General features: G+C 42.6%; 2 protein-coding genes and 1 pseudogene across 2 annotated transcripts in view; 1 reads left to right on the forward strand and 2 right to left on the reverse strand.

Annotated features, from left to right (window-relative positions):
* ADH1C (alcohol dehydrogenase 1C (class I), gamma polypeptide) overlaps nt 1-7,635 on the reverse strand; it is a 149,924-nt gene extending 142,289 nt beyond the window's left edge. The window contains exons 1-5 of the mRNA XM_012641071.1: nt 7,515-7,635; nt 5,279-5,380; nt 4,550-4,688; nt 1,389-1,476; nt 1,072-1,291 (exon numbers count right to left, since the gene is read on the reverse strand). Coding sequence (XP_012496525.1) covers nt 1,072-1,291; nt 1,389-1,476; nt 4,550-4,688; nt 5,279-5,380; nt 7,515-7,532 — 567 coding nt within the window. The 5' untranslated portion in view covers nt 7,533-7,635. The remainder of the gene's footprint in view (nt 1-1,071; nt 1,292-1,388; nt 1,477-4,549; nt 4,689-5,278; nt 5,381-7,514) is intronic.
* A 1,645-nt stretch (nt 7,636-9,280) lies between these two features.
* Nucleotides 9,281-12,642, reverse strand: LOC105807644. Its single transcript, XM_012641072.1, has 4 exons — nt 12,188-12,642; nt 11,947-12,115; nt 11,169-11,297; nt 9,281-9,708 (listed from the first exon to the last, which is right to left on the reverse strand). Exons 1-4 carry the CDS (start codon nt 12,640-12,642, stop codon nt 9,682-9,684), a joined length of 780 nt encoding a protein of 259 aa, XP_012496526.1. The 3' UTR covers nt 9,281-9,681.
* Nucleotides 12,643-13,493: 851 nt separating this feature from the next.
* On the forward strand, nt 13,494-15,671 carry LOC105807645 (annotated as a pseudogene).
* The last annotated feature ends 272 nt before the right edge of the window (nt 15,672-15,943 follow it).

The raw sequence follows: 15,943 nt of genomic DNA on the forward strand, positions 1-15,943 counted from the left end.
ACAACTGCTCAAGAGAGTAAGTGCTAAAGTCACAGAAATTTGGGAAGATGTGCTCTTAATTGTTTAAATTGTCGAGGGGCTATTTGATAAATCTAGTATTCTACAATCAGCCTGCAGTGTGGGTAAAATGCTCTTCCTGTCCCCAATAATCCATTGGTACATTCCTTAAGGGTGTCTATTTACTCATTCATCCACCAAATGTTATTCAGTAATAAGGGATAGAACACCAGTTTCAACCTTACTAAGAAAAATACAAGGCTTGTGATTGTGATTTAAAAGTGCTAGCACTTATGCATTGTGATTTAAGATTAAGGAGGAGGTTTTAGAAAAGTATTCTAGCGTCAGCTCTCATGCTAACCAGCAGTGAGCTTTATGTCTCCGGACATCGGCTTCACAAAATGAAGAATACTACTAGATACACTACTAGATTTTCAGCCATTTGAGAAGAGGAACCTTTAAAGCATTTCTCCTTAAAGCTGACCACTTCTGAGGAGAGTGTGTGTGTTCATGGCGGGGAAGGAGACGCAGATGAACTCCAACAAGGAGTGAAATAAGTGTGTCAACGAAGCTTTATTACTTCCTGTGAAGAATGCACAGAGTGGGTAACTTTTGGTTTGGAAATGTATCAGGTGAGGCTTTGGAATCTACTGTTGATCCTAAATGTGTGAGTGGGGGTCCACGGACTATATGCTCTTCAAAGGCAAACCCTTCATTTCATTTATCTTTGCTGCCTCAGAACCTGCTGCACCTAAGGCATGTATAGGTATGCTCTGATTGTAGAATAAATGACTAAATTAATTCCTAAGCCTAAAATTTAATAAGTCCCAAAAGGCAAAATATAGAAGAATAATTATTTCAAATAAAATCTTTAGTTTTTCTTAACTACATATGAGCAGCTTTTTATCTATTATTAACAGTTGAATTTTTTAAGACATGCTCTCAATTCCTTCTGCTTGCAATCAACACCTCACACCTATGAAAAATGATCTCCGATTCTTGTGAGAAGTTGCTTCCCTTGTGGTTCCCAACAATCTGAGTGTAAGTGGTCTTATTGCCCACTACCAATCCTACCTTGGCGATCTTGACTGCAGACCCGTAACCAGTCGAAAATCCACAGCCGATGAGGCAAACTTTCTCCAGCGGTGAAGCTGCATCAATTTTGGCCACGGCGTCCTCATCCACCACGGTGTATTGGGAGAAGGTGCTGACACCAAGGAAGTGGTAGACGGGCTTCCCCCTGCAGGTGAACCTGGTGGTGCCATCCTGCATGGTCCCCGGAGGCTTGCTCAGACTGGTCAGTGCAACACACAGACACACCAGGGCATGAGACAGGAGCATGACTAATGTGCAAAGTCAAGGGCTGTGCAAAGAAAGGATGAAAGACCTACTCGATTTTCAAGCAGAAGTTGCCTTCAGGGTGTTTACAAATTCTGCATTTTCCACACTGAGGAGTAAATAGTGGGATGACTTTATCACCTGGAGGAGGATAAAAGAAATTCTTCTTATATTTCCAGAAATTTATGGAGGAAGAACTTAAAGCTTATATATATATATATCTTGGAGGCTTGTGTCTTTGACAAGTGTCCATGAACTAGGGTCCAATCACTACTGTGTCACCTGCCGACATTGGTATTGGTTTGGGTTTACACGTGCGTGAAGATTCCCAAAGAGGAAACGTAAATGTGGAAAACAACATGGATTTTAAAAATTATTTCTGTACAGTTAACTTCCGTTGAGTGTCCTGATTTCTCCTGGGGGCTTTACACACATCATGTCGCTTAATCCTTAACTAAGTCTTCAATATTCTCACTGTAAGTGTCAGTAACATTTTCAGTTGAAAGTGGGCTGCCATAGTTCCACAGGATGTTGGGGAGATGCGATATTTTGTAATAATTTAAGCTAAAATAAAAATGAGAATTTGGATAACCGATTCTTGGCTTTTCAAAATAAGTGTGCTTATCTTTAATATGTATTTATTGCTTTTGAAAAATATCTTAATTTCTTTTTGAGGAAAACTAACAAAAATAGGACAAAGAAGAATGCAAGATATTCCTCTGAAAACCTCAATTCTAAAAATTAGTTTGGCATGTTCTTTTAGGAGAAGAGCTGACTTTCAAATGGTTTAGTTGATAATTTATGAATTATCCCTTTTTCCAGCTATGGTGAAAGGAGAAGTGGTGAAACAAAAGGGTGTCATTTTATTATTAATTTATTTCTGGCTATGGGAATTATTAAGAGCAGAAGCTCAAAGTGGACTGTTGGTTTTATTATTTGTTGTCCACAGCTTATTTAAGTATTTGATAAGGTGGAAGGTCAAATCAATTGGCTAAAGGGATATTTTAGAATGAAACATAATTTTTATTTATAATCGTCTATCTGCCTATCCCACAAGACCACCACATTTCATAGATAAACGTCATGTGGGAATGGTGATATGAAAATTTTGTATTTAATCACCCTTTCCCTGTAAAAATATATATATTTTTTCAGTATCAAGAATAATCTTTATTAAGACCACAATTAGTAAAAGGTTATAGTGTCTTAAAAACATCCCAGAATCCACCGCGGGCAACAAGTGTTAGGGAATAAACATCAAAGCATAAGAGCAAATAGTGCCCCAGTGTGTGATGTTAAACTTTTCATTTGTTTCGTTAAATCCATCTTTTCTCCAATTTAGGCAAAGGTTATATAGCAGAAGATGACACTTGTCACGGGCGGTTCATAAAGTGGCAGTGGCTATGCTTCCAAATCTTGTTCACAGCGTCTTCCAGGCACATTACGTAATACTTAGACATCCTGGTTTGCTCCCTGGGAGGAAACCAGATGATGGTTCCGATGTTACAAGAGAAACAGACATGGAAACCTTGTCCTTGTGACTACCTCATAGATGTGTGACTTATCTATATGCTCAATGGGCTAAAGAGAAACAACAAATTATGTGTAATTAGAGAAAAAATAAATTCAGTTCTTTTCAGGCATAAATGTGTATTTCAAATTTCCTAGTAAACAAATAATACTTCTATTAATATAAGTGAAGAATCTCCCATATTTCCAAATGATGGTGAATGGACCTTATAATGAATTTTATATTTGATCTCTTTTTTGTAAATATGGTTGTGAAAATTGAGTTATATATTCTTCTTTTTAAAAATTCTCCCCTTAACACACACTTGTCAGACAATGTGGCACGCTACGTGACACCCCGGGAAGATGCCTGAGAAGGCAGACGTGCCCTCCTCACGACCTCCCCCACTTTGTTTTACTTTGGGGATTTAACATCAAAATATAAACTCTTGGAAGGCCTTAATCTTTTCACAAAATACGATAGCTTTATGCTATAAAAACATTAGTTTGTTGTCAAAGGTTATGTTCTTCCATCCTCATCTGTCACCAGCTGTCAGCATCTTCTTTAAAGATCAGTCTTTTCTTCGTAACGACACCTGCGCGCGGCTCGCTGACTGTCCAGGTAGGGTTTGCAGCCTAAATGTGTGACGCTGTCAAACAAGAGCTCTACCGTTTGCTCACATGCCTGGACGTGCTGAGCCAGTCCCAGTGTTTTCTGCACGGCCCGGCAGATCTTGGACAGGCAGGACTGGAACTCCTCATCATAGTCATTCTTGCTTTGGCCACAGGTCTCATAGCACCTGTCGTGTTGGTTGCAGCACTTTGTCAGGGAAGGGATCCCAATGTTAAGATGAACACCAAACAGTGGAGAGCCACAGCCATTCGGCGGGGAGGGTTTATAACCATGACGTGGGAGAGGCTTAGATCCGTCGCTGCACTTGTACTGGCAGAGCCCATCCTCGCCTCCCAGGAGGTCCAAGGCGGCGTTCAGGTGTAAAAATACTTACAATACTACACAATAAAATTAGGGTAAAATAAATATCAAAGGTAAAATGATTTGTAATTTGTAACCAGTCACATTTAACCATGACTGAAGGTAATACAATAGACTGTCTATGGCGAGATGCCTTCATTTATTTAGCCTGTTTCATTCATTCGCTGTCAAGAAGAGAGGCTACACGGCAAGAGGAAATTGGTGAATGGCCTCCATGTGTTACTTAAGAAAAGATCGTGTTGATTCAGCTGTAGCCACACAGCCCGCTTTTGTGAACTCAGCACAGAGCAGTTTCCATACACTGATCCAGAGCCTCAGGACCAAGGCTTATGTTTTTTTCCTTGTCCCACTGCTAGTTCTGTTTGGGGCCTGACAGCAGACAGTGCCCAGCAACACTAAACTGGGGTGATTGGATAATGAAGTCCACACTGGCAGGCACTGTGTCTCCTGTGATCTCTCACATCCCTGTTCTCCAACCTAGTGTCTGGCATCTTGAATCAATAGGTACTCAATAAATGTGCTGAAGGGGAGAGTACCTGAGTACGACACGTGCTCGAGTCGGGCAAGGGGGGAGGGAGGAGAAAACACTTCAGGGCCCAGCTGGGCTGTGACTCGTGCAAATCTTTCATCTCTCGTTGCCTCAGTTTCCTCCAGGCTGGATGATCTTGAGGTCATGAACCAAGGCACAACCCCTGAGTGTGAATTCTGTACCTGGTTTGACCGTGGTCACCCCTTCTCCAATGCTCTCCACGATGCCCGCTGCCTCATGACCTACTATCATAGGAAAACGGCCCCCAATTTGGCCATTAATCGCATGGTCGTCTGATCGACATATTCCTGTGGCCACTATCTACAGAATAAAGAGAAGATGATCAGATTTAGAAAAGATTCTGACCCTCAGATGGATTTAACACACCCAATTTTCTGAAACTGTGCTTCTAAAACATTTTTAAGGATTTTGCTAATAATTCCTACTCTTTCCAAATGCAAAAGAGGCAGTTTATCCCCAAGTAAGGCTATGCAGTCTAAAACCCTTCTTTACTTTCCTTTCCTGAATCAAAGAGTTTGGAATAATCTGGGAAATAACCTATCTTGAATTATTTATCTTATATAACACAAGAATGCATTTTTATAGAACCACAAATTGCAGATTAAATGCTAATTGATTTTGAAATCTTGATATATCCCTTTGCACTTTTTAAATATACAGACACACAAACTGTTTTTTATTTTACTGTGATTATATTGTATATAGTCTTTGGTTACTTTTGAAAAATCTAATAATTCATGTTCACATCTCTTCTTGATAACAAATGTAATTCCATTGTCTGAATTGCCATATAAAATGTGCCTCTGAATGGATTTTTGGTTTTTCCATTTTTAATATTTTCTGAACTTTTTTAAAGCTAAAATTCAATAGAAGTGGGAAAAATGTTTCACCTTAATCCGAACTTCATAGGCCTTAGGGGGTGCAACCTCCACCTCCTCAATGGAAAAAGGTGTGTTTAGCTCCCACAGCACAGCGGCTTTGCATTTTATTACCTGGAAAACGAAACACAGTGATGATACCAGTTTATCTGCACTCTTCAAGTCAGGGATTGGGTTTTTTCATCTTTGTACAAGGAACATCTAGCCCCATGTGTGGTACCTAACAGGTGTGTGTTTGAATTTCTTGCTAGCGTAGCTTATCCATAAATGCTCTTAAAAATGGAAGTTGAACACATATTTTCAGTGCGTGGGAATGTGTCATAAAACCTATCCTCATTGTCGTAAAACGGGTACAGTTAACAGAGCTCTTTCTAGAAAGAATTCACATCAATACGAATATGATAAATTGAGTAGAAATTTATTCCTCTGAGAATTCATTTTCATTATTTGTCAAATCCTTCCACTTTGCAGGGTGATCACCATGGTCAATGTCAAAATAAATATGAGAATCCTTGGAAACAACATCCTCATAGCAGGAGGGTCCTGATGAACAGGTGCCTATGATGAGACAGGCACTTTGTGGGCTGTGCTGGCTGAGTTTCAGGCTTTGTCTCTAAACCTGACAAGGGGCTGCCAGGATAGTATTACTGAATTACTGGCTTTATTTTCCAGATGACAAGATTGAGGATCAATTGACTTGGATCGAATAGTTTTCCCAAAGTCACAAAGCTGGCTGTCTAGGGAACGAAGATCAATCCAGCCTTACCTTTCACTACCCCATGGTAGATAAAAGTTAACAAAAAGTTAAGTAACAACAGCAGCAATAGCGGCGACTAACATTTATTGACTTATTTCTGTGTACCAGGTACTATTCTAAGTGCTTTACACTATTAATTTATTAAATTCTCATAACCATCTTATAAAGTAGATATTAGTGCTATCACCATTGGCATTTGAGGAAAATAAAATGGAGGCAGGACAAACATAAATGAAACTCTATCAAAATGCTAAGTTATTAACACTGCACCTGAGAGGGGAGGATCGATTGCTTATTTCATCATTTATTATTTTCATCAATATGATTGGCTGACACTTCAATTTTGCTTAATGAACTCATTATTTAGCTTAAGCTGAGTTTTGGTAAATTTAATTTTTCTTTTTCCTAATTACTTTTCCTTTAGAAGGCAAATACTAATCAGTAATGAATGAAAATAAAGTGAGGTGGAATAAGAACATTGACAATTGGCCACTCATGCGATTTCCAACCAATCTTCCTGATATGAACCTGTTTTATCAGAGAGTGTATGTAGAAACGTCAGAACCTTTAGATTGAGATCCTAGCAAGACATTTTACTGTGTGCTCCACTCCTAACACAGCAAACCTGCTGGAAATGGTGCACAGCCTCTTGTTAGCAAGCAACTAAAAACAGGATTTGATTACATTGAATGGCCACGTGCCATTCGCCTGTCAACACATTGAAGAAATAAATATAAATTTTTGGAAGGCTTAGAACCTGTGTTCCTAGCGCTAATAAGTAATTCAAATTATATTCGTATTAATTTTCCAAAAATCATGCTGATTTATATATGGGGAGATATTGTGCTATAGGATTTCTGTTGAAATTGTCTAAATTGTGCCATAACAGCCCTTTCAAAATCAGAATTTTCATGGTGATGTTGTCTTGCTTAACCCTGATGATTTTAACGCTTGGAGATCGATATGCATTTTGTAAGTGATTTTATTTGAAGGTTAAAAGGATATTTCAGTCTTCTCAATCAAATTCTTCTCACAAAACTTTTGTCACTCTTAACTTTCTGGTGTTCATAAAAAGAATGTGATTACAAAGAATAACACATTTAAATCATGGTTTCTTAATATAAAGATAACTTCTTTTTTTATAACTCGTTTCTCTGAAAAAAGATAACTTCATGATTAAAGACTTATCTGACTTTAGAATTACAAATTAGTTATGCTTAGCTAGGAAAAAGCTCACTTTACTGCAAATATTTACAGTAGGAAATGTAGACTTTAACAGATAGGAATTTGACACATTTTGTTAAAGTTATTTCAGATAGGTTATTTCCATTGTAGTTTAGTAGACATAAATTTTAGCATATATTGCATATTGTATTCAGTGTATCATTTCTAATTTAGATATGAATTTTTAAATTAGTCATCAAATACCATATCCCTTTGTTCATTATACTAATGAGAATATATTTCCAATACTAATGGTTTTTTGCTTACTTTTCCTTCTGTGCTCATGTTATTTCTGTCTTCTCTGCAGACCAGGACACTGATGAGTTCTCGTGGACTTCTTCCTTGCTTGAGTGCATAAAGTGGATATATCGCACAGATATTTTGTTTGCTTGAGTAACACCCAATTCCACACGTGATCTGTGTCTTTAAGTCACGCCCATTAGATTATTCTCGGACTGTCAAATAGGAGAGAACAGGGCACTGAACCAGCACACGAAACCTTGACATTGCGATATGCTTATTTCAGATAACGTTTGGTTTTCATTAGGTTAAATATTTCCCTGCGCGTAAATTTTAATCTCCCTCTTCCAGTCTCCCTCTCTCTCTCGAACTCTGTTTCTCCTCTCTCAATCCCACATAGGTCATTCATAATTCTGTTTTCCCCTTGCACTGAGCTCCAACCTTGAATCCACATGGTGCGGTTAGGAGGGAGGAGGACTGAGGAAGCAGGAGAAATGAGGTGGGACGGAGAGAGCTGGGAGCCAGAGGAACGTGTCTGATCCAGCACCCTCCTCTTCACAGCAGGGAGTCAGACACCCATCAGTCACAGCAAAGGTGTCACCATCCCTGACATTTGTGCTCCGTGCAGTACCAATCAGCATTGACTGAGCACCTTCCTATGCCAGGCTCTAAGCTGGGTCCAGTGGGGTGGCAGGGTTGAATAAGACATGGCTTCCACCCATGCCAAGAGGCAGCATGGAGCAGTGGTTATGGCGTGGCTGTTGGATCAGACAGGCACCATTTCTTACTAGCTGTGTGAACTTGGACTTATTATTTAACTATTCTTTGCCTTGGTTTTATTATCTGTAAGATGTCGGTAGATAATAGTACTACTTGAAGGACTGTTTGATGAGTAAATGAAGTAATCCATGTAAAGCACCTATGGCAGATAGGATAATTTTCAATAAATACTAGCTACAATTATTATCCATAAAATTTATGAGAGAAAAGGCACACAGGTGAGCAAGGGAGCCTATCCTGGCAGTGCTACCGCATCAGGGGGAGGGCATTCTGATTGAAGAACCCAGAGAAGGCTTTGTAGAGAGATGTTTGAGTCCATAATGATCATTTTGGCAAATAGACCAAAAATTGACTTGGGTATTCCATTGTCCTTTGTTCAATGCCATAAGTATGGGAAAGAGAATACGAGTTTGATTTTTAATAAATCCCAAGTCTTCTACCAACACTTGGGGAACACACAGTGCATTTAACTACTCAGCTAGATGTTGTCTGTCAACATATACACATAAACGTAAACTGTACATTTCTCTAGAATTGTCAAGGGCACAACATTCTTGGCTGTTTCCAACTACACCAATTATGCAGGTGTAAAGAGCTATAGGAGGGGCGCACTACTCCACTCAGCAGAGAGGCTAGAAAGGTCTTCCAGCTCTTCACTGTGGTCTTATGAGCATTGAATAGGCATCGCTTCTAGGGAATGGCCATTAATCCTCTCTCTCGCTCTCCCCCCTTTACTTGTGGAAGGCAGTGCAGAGGAAGGAGTCTGGCTACTTATTGGATAGGCTGAATGGTATCAAGGAACTCACTTGTTGCAATCAATTTGAAAGACTCATTGGATTGGTGTGTTTACAGAACGATGGGCAGACATGGTAGGGTATTAGAATTCTTGTCTTCAGAACTCTACTGGGAGATTTTCCGTACATTATCAAATATCATCCTCAGAGCAACCCTACAAGGAAGGTATTACTCTCATTTTACAGATGAAGTAAGAGAAGATTACAGGTCCCCGAATGTCATTTCTAAGTCAGAGATGTTGGCTTCAAGAACAGAACCATACTTAGGCTGGAGTTAATAAGAGTTTTATAGTATAAATATAACAGGCAATCATAGAAATATCAAAGGAGAAGAAGTGGGCGGTATATCTTGAACAACTGGATCTCAGGAGCTGATTACCTCTCATCTTTGCTTTTGTCTCTCTTTTCTCTCCTTTCTCCCTGGCTCTAATGCTTTTACCTAGAACCTCTCTATCACTCAGCTGAGTCAGGTCTCCAGCTTGGTCAGATGTCTGGCCATGGAGCAATCAGGTAAAACCAGAAGGGTGAGCTTATGCAGGGGTAGGAAGCCATATCATCTTCAAAGGTGTCCCGAAGCTTGTAAGTGGCAGTGGCAGAATCCCAGGTCACATATGTCTGATTCAGAAGTCCGTATTCTTTCCACTCTTCTACAAAAGGGGAGAGGGACAGAGCAGTTAAGTAAGACCTTCAGCTATCTAGTCACAAAAATAGCCCCCACATTTAGCAAGCCTAAGGAAGGCTTGTAACTGGCAAGGATCTCAGAAATCATCCTGTCCAAATTCCTCACTTTATAGGCCAAATGACTTGGCAAAACATCATGGTTAATATTTACCTAAAAGGTATTTGGAAAGGAAAAAGATGCAACTGTTCCCACGAATGCATAAAGAGTCTAATGGCTTTCAAATATTATAGGGTTGAGTCAGGCTAAGGAGCAAAAAGCCTTAGCTGCAAGGGTAATATGTTTAATTCACCCAAATCTGACACCATAAATCAAATATTTCACTTTGATAGTGAAGCCAAAGTTGGTAATAGAGTTAAAGTTATCTCCTTTATTCCCGAGTTAGAAAATATTTTGCCAACTTGGTCCTGATCCTGACATAAAAAATAGGTATAGAATGTTGGAAATATTTGTTCATAGATCTCCCTGTGCAAGGTTTGGGGAGATAATCACAGAGAAGCCAAAAGGCACAGCTGTACAGAGATTCTTGGCAGTTTCCTCCGAATGCCAAAACCACAAAATCTAAACGTGTCAGCAAATGTTTCAGTAAAATATTGTAGATAGGTACAATGAAACGATATGCAAATGATCATGTTTAAAATGATGCAGAAAGAAAAATATTATAAATGATTTTAAAATAATGCAAAATGACACGATTCCTATGATTTCAACAATATAAAAATGCATACATACCAGGGAAGGGTGCAATCTATAAACTGAAAATAGTCGTTTAAGAATAAAGACTCTATGGTGATTTTCCATAGGATAGTATTGTTTTCATTGATCATTCCATTATATCACTAATAATAGCCAAAGTTTATTGAATGATTACTTTATTAAGTGCTTTACTTATATCTTTTAATTCTTCTTCGGAAGGTATTATTATAGGTCACATTTTGTAAAGAACTGAGGATAAGAGAGAGTATGCGAACAGCCTGAGATAAGATTCTAAAAGGTTTTTCCCGGAGTTCAAGCTCCTAAGGAATAATAATAATAATAATAATCATGGCTAACAATTATGTAGCGCTTAGTATGTGCCAGGCACTGTTCTAAGTGCTTTACATTTACTAACTCATTTACTTAATTCTCAGACCAACTCTACGAGGTAAGTACTATTATTATTCCTGTTCATAGGTGAGAAAAACCAAGGCCCAGAGCCAGGGTCCCCAGGTGGTGGGCGACCAAATCAGAATTAGAATTCAGCCCATCTGGCTCCAAAGTCTGTGCTCTCTTCTGTGTACTGCTCTAGTCTCAGGGCTTAGGGAAACAGTAAAGAAGAAATGAAGAAGAAAGAAATGTTTAAGGAAAATTTAAAGTACTTGTGCTAACTCCAAAACAACCCCAAACATTCCAACCTGGATGAGCGGGAGAAAAGTTTCATTGACTAACCTGGGAGGTTGGTTTGGACATGATGAAGTCCAGGCAGTCTTGCAATTTGCTGAGTGGAATCTCCAGCTGGGGGTCGGGCAGCACAGGAATGGCAGGCAATACAGATGCCACCATACGTGGATTTGAGATCTACAAGAAGAGACGTGATAATTCTCAAGTCTCAATATGAATTAATTTCTTGAAGGAGAAAGTTGAGAGGGAATAGCAGTCTTCAAGAAAAATGGCAGTCAAAAGGGAAGAGACGAACAAATTTCATTTTCAGAAAATATTCATTTTTCAGGTGAATCCGAAGATGACATCAGGCAGAGCGGTGGAGAGAAGAGCGGAAGTAGAGAAGTGCCACCTCCCCCCCCCCCCGGAAGTCAAGGGGAAAGGAGGGAAAGGCACCAGGGGCCTTGGTTCCCAGAGGCCCTCCTGACCCCGGGCCTGGGGAGCCAGCCCGCCTCTGCCTCCAAGGGGGGTGATCAGAGAGCGCAAGAAAGGCGAGCAGATCATTCTCGAAGCTTGTCAGCAAAGGGAAGCAAGGAAGGAGACAGAGGAGCGGCTGGAGGGAAGAACAGATGAACTGGGAGTTTCTTTCACAGCAGTCGCGGGAGACGCGGTGGGGACGGAGCTGCGGTGCTGGAGGAGGGAGCCCCTGGGAAGAAGGGCCGGACCGGAGGGAGGACGTCAGTTTTCTAGCAGCCAGACGCCCTGCGTGGGGCAATCGGAGGGAAGCAGGGACGAGGGCAGGTCGGGGTTAAAGCGAATAAACGTAAACGTTACGCTGTTTATTTACCCAGTGCCTCGCACAGTTTACCCTGTTCTGGTTCGCTCTGCGCTGCCGGGCTGAGAACTCCGTTTCCCGGGCTGTCCCCGCCGGGAGGGGCGTCGCCGCGCAGGGGCCCGCGTGGCCTCCCGAGCGGCCCCTTCTCCGGGGCGCCCGCTCCACGCCCCGGGGGCCTCCTCTGAGGTCTCAGTTCCCGCAGCCCCGCCGCTTTCCTTTTGTTCTCGCGGCCCGCAAGGACGTTCTGGGAGACCCCACGGTGTCATCTTTCAGGCTTCCCACACGCCCGTCACGGATTTTCTGTATTCGATTCGCTTCGAAAGACAGGGTCGGCGCGGTTCTCGGCACCAGCCAAGACCAGGCTTCCCGGTCTTCCCGGGGGCGCGGGCCGAGGGCGGGTCGCCGGTGCGGGGACAGGCTCTGCAGGGCGGAGGGCTGTGCGCACCCCCAGGCCGGCGCGAGCCAAGCCGGGGACGGGCTTGTTCCTCCGGGGGTCCCGGGCACGAGGCAGGGCCTGAGAGGCAGGGTCAGAGGCCTGCGCTGCGCTGACCCCTGGGGGCCCCTGTGGCCTTTCTTGTCCTCCCTGATCACCCGCCTTTGGAGGCAGAGGCAGGCTCCCCCTGGTGCCCTTCCCAGACCACGCTGGGGTTTGCTGGCCCCGCTGGGCAGCCTGGACGCCCGGGAGCTGGTGCCGCCTGCCCGGGACATCCCGTCTCAGCCCCAGGCCTCGGTTTCCCCAGGCACGCGCCGAGGGCCCTCCCCAGGGCCCCGCCGGCCTCGATGCGGGTCTGGATCTCCGCCCCCGGCTGCGCCCAGGTCCGGCACGTGCAGCGTCGCCGCCTCTGCGGCCAGTGGGAGTCGGCGTTCAGGCCCCGCGGGGCGCACGTGGGCCGCCAGGATGCCAGGCTCCGGTCAGCGGGCATCCACCGGCCCGACCTCGGCGCCGTTGAAGAACACCTGCGTGGGGGAGGCGAACGGCATCTGGCCGGGCCAGTGGTCCAGAAGCAGACCCTCAAGTAAACTTACGTGTTTACAGATTTAGTTGATCTCTTTATTCCTTATTCTTTCATTTTTTTTTTTTTTTTTTTTTGAGACAGAGTCTCACTCTGTTGCCCAGGCTAGAGTGCCGTGGCGTCAGCCTAGCTCACAGCAACCTCACACTCCTGGGCTCAAGCGATCCTTCTGCCTCAGCCTCCCGAGTAGCTGGGACTGCAGTCATGTGCCACCATGCCCGGCTAATTTTTCCTAGATATTTTTAGTTGTCTGATTAATTTCTTTCTAATTTTAGTAGAGACGGGGTCTCGCTCTTGCTCAGGCTGGTCTCGAACTCCTGAGCTTTAGCGATCCATCCACCTCAGCCTCCCAGAGTGCTAGGATTACAGGCGTGAGCCACCGCGCCCAGCCTATTCTTTCATTTTCTGTTCTTTCTTTACCCGAGCTGATGTCTTTTTTAATGGCTGTAATTTGCTAAGATAGAAAGCACTGGAGTGAGTATATTTAAAGGACTTGAGAAGAAAGGAAAAGATCGAGAGCAGTAAACAGAGGTGAAGCCAGTAGAGATGACTGGGAGGCCCCCGTTGCTCTTTCCCTTCGTGGGTTTGATACAGCCCTGGGCTCCTCTGCGATGTTTTACACGCTCGCCATTTGCCTGCAAATAGAAGTTTCCCAGAGCACTTCCAAGAAGTTTGAAGTGTGGTACCTTTCCAGTCTTTATATCATAGTCCCTGAAGATGTTATTCCCAGCCATATATACATACCTGTTTGTACAATGCTATGAAATTTGTTTTAAAATTTTCATTCATTCATTTGTATTTTGTGAAGAACTGATACCAATTCTTCTCAAATATTTAAAAAAATTAAAGAGGTGGGAAATACTTCCAAACTCATTTTATGAGACCAGAATTTCCCTGATACCAAAACCAGAAAAAGAAACAACAACAACAAAAAAAGAAAACTGTAGACCAATATCCGTCATAAACACAGATATAAAAATCCTCCACAAAACACTATCAAACAAAATCCAGGAGCACATCAAAAAGATCATGCACCACCAAGTGAGATTTACCCTTGGGATGTAAGAATGGTTCGACATATGCAAATTAATAAAGGTGATATATTACATCAACAGAATCAAAGACAAAAATCATATACTCATCTCAATAGATGCAGAAAAAGCATTTGATACAATGCGATTTATCATTTCATGATAAAAACTCTCAACAGTTGAGGTATAGAAGGAATGTACCTCAACACAATGAAGGCTATACTCGACAAACCCACAGCTAATGTCATATTGAACAGGGAAAAGTTAAAGCTTTTCCTCTAAGAACTGCAACAAGATAAGGACGTCCACCTTCACCATTCGTACTCAACACAGGACTGGAAATCCTAGCCACAGCAATTAGGCAAGAGAAGAAATAAAAGACATCTAAATTGGAAAGGAGAAAGTCAAATTGTCCTTGTTTGCAGATGACATGATTTTTAGATATAAAAAAATTCTTAGAACTGATAAATAAATTCAATAAAGTTGTAGGATACAAAATTAACAACAACAAAAAAAATCCACAGGCTGGGGGAGGGCAAGATGGCGGCCCAGGCCTTGGTGAGCAGAGGGAGGTGGCGGGGCTGGAAGCGCCACCGCCAGCGCCTCACTCAGTGTCGCTCAGCCAGCTTTGTGAGCAGGTGACGGAGTTTTCTCCCTGCTCAATGAGAACCCCTGGTTGGAAGAATTGTTGAAAATTCCGATGCTGTCACTGAGATTCTAAATAATGCTGAGTTACTCAAACAAGGTGTTTATTGCACTGGTCGAGAGAATTTCCCTGTAGCTAAAGCGGCCATCAAAGCCCTGTCGGGAATGTCACTACCACAGGCTGGGCGGGAGGCTTCATTTGGAAGCAATCTGCTGGCTGATTTGAACTGTAATGAAAACAAATGATATCATTCCATACAAGGTATATGAGCTAATTATAGAGATTTCTTCTGTGTCACCAGAATCTACCAAAGGTGGATTGGTGTCCCAGCTCCTGAGAGACCTGGTGCGGATATGCTAGTCAAAGCCACCTGCGTAGAAACGGTGACGTCACTGGCACATACTCATCATGGCCCACAGTACCTTGCTCAAGAAGGAGTGATTGGCCAGATTTCTAATACAATTGGGGCAAATTCAGACCCTTTCTCTAGCTTCTATTTGACAGGTTTTGTGAAGCTTTTTGGAAACCTGGCTGTCATGAATGGTCCTCAACAGACCTGTGAGCATTATCTGGTCTTTGTGGAAAAAGTCTTTGAAACGTCAGAAAGTCAGGACCCCACCATGATTGGCGACGCAGTAGACAGTTGGAATCCTGGGATCCGATGTTGAAGGAAAACAGGTTTTACAGAAAACAGGAACTTGCTTTGAACGCTTGCTCATGAGAACAGGACATCCAGCAAAGAATGCCTCAACAGAGCTAAAAATTAGATGTTTAGATGCAATTTCATCTCTTCTGTACTTACCACCTGAGCAGCAGACTGACGACCTACTGAGGGTGACAGAATCCTGGTGTTCCTCTTTATCTCAGGACCCACGGGAGCTCTTCCGTGGCATCAGTAATCAACCCTTCCCTGAACCGCACGGTGCTGCCTTAAAAGTGTTCACAGCCACCGTGAACCAACCCTGGGCTCAGAAACTTACGTTTAATAGTCCAGGTTTTGTAGAATAAGTAGTGGACTGGTCTGGGGAGCATGACAAAGCTTTTTGACCACAGTACGTTTACATGGGCATTTAGACACTCTTCCTTTCTCTGGCGCTCACAGAGGCATTGCTGTCAAAGGATTAAGAATCAGTGCACAAGTGCTATCCCAGGGCAATCCTGAAGGCCTGCCTTGACCCCTAAATATCTTTGTCTTTGTCTTTTTTTTTGAGACAGAGTCTCACTCTTTTGCCCGGGCTAGAGTGCCATGGCGTCAACCTAGCTCACAGCAACATCAAACTCCTAGGCTTAAGCAATCCTTCTGCCTCAGCCTCCCGAGT

Source organism: Propithecus coquereli, unplaced genomic scaffold (genome assembly GCF_000956105.1).
Source record: "Propithecus coquereli isolate 6110/MARCELLA unplaced genomic scaffold, Pcoq_1.0 Scaffold161, whole genome shotgun sequence".
In the NCBI taxonomy this organism is placed as follows: Eukaryota; Metazoa; Chordata; class Mammalia; order Primates; family Indriidae; genus Propithecus; species Propithecus coquereli.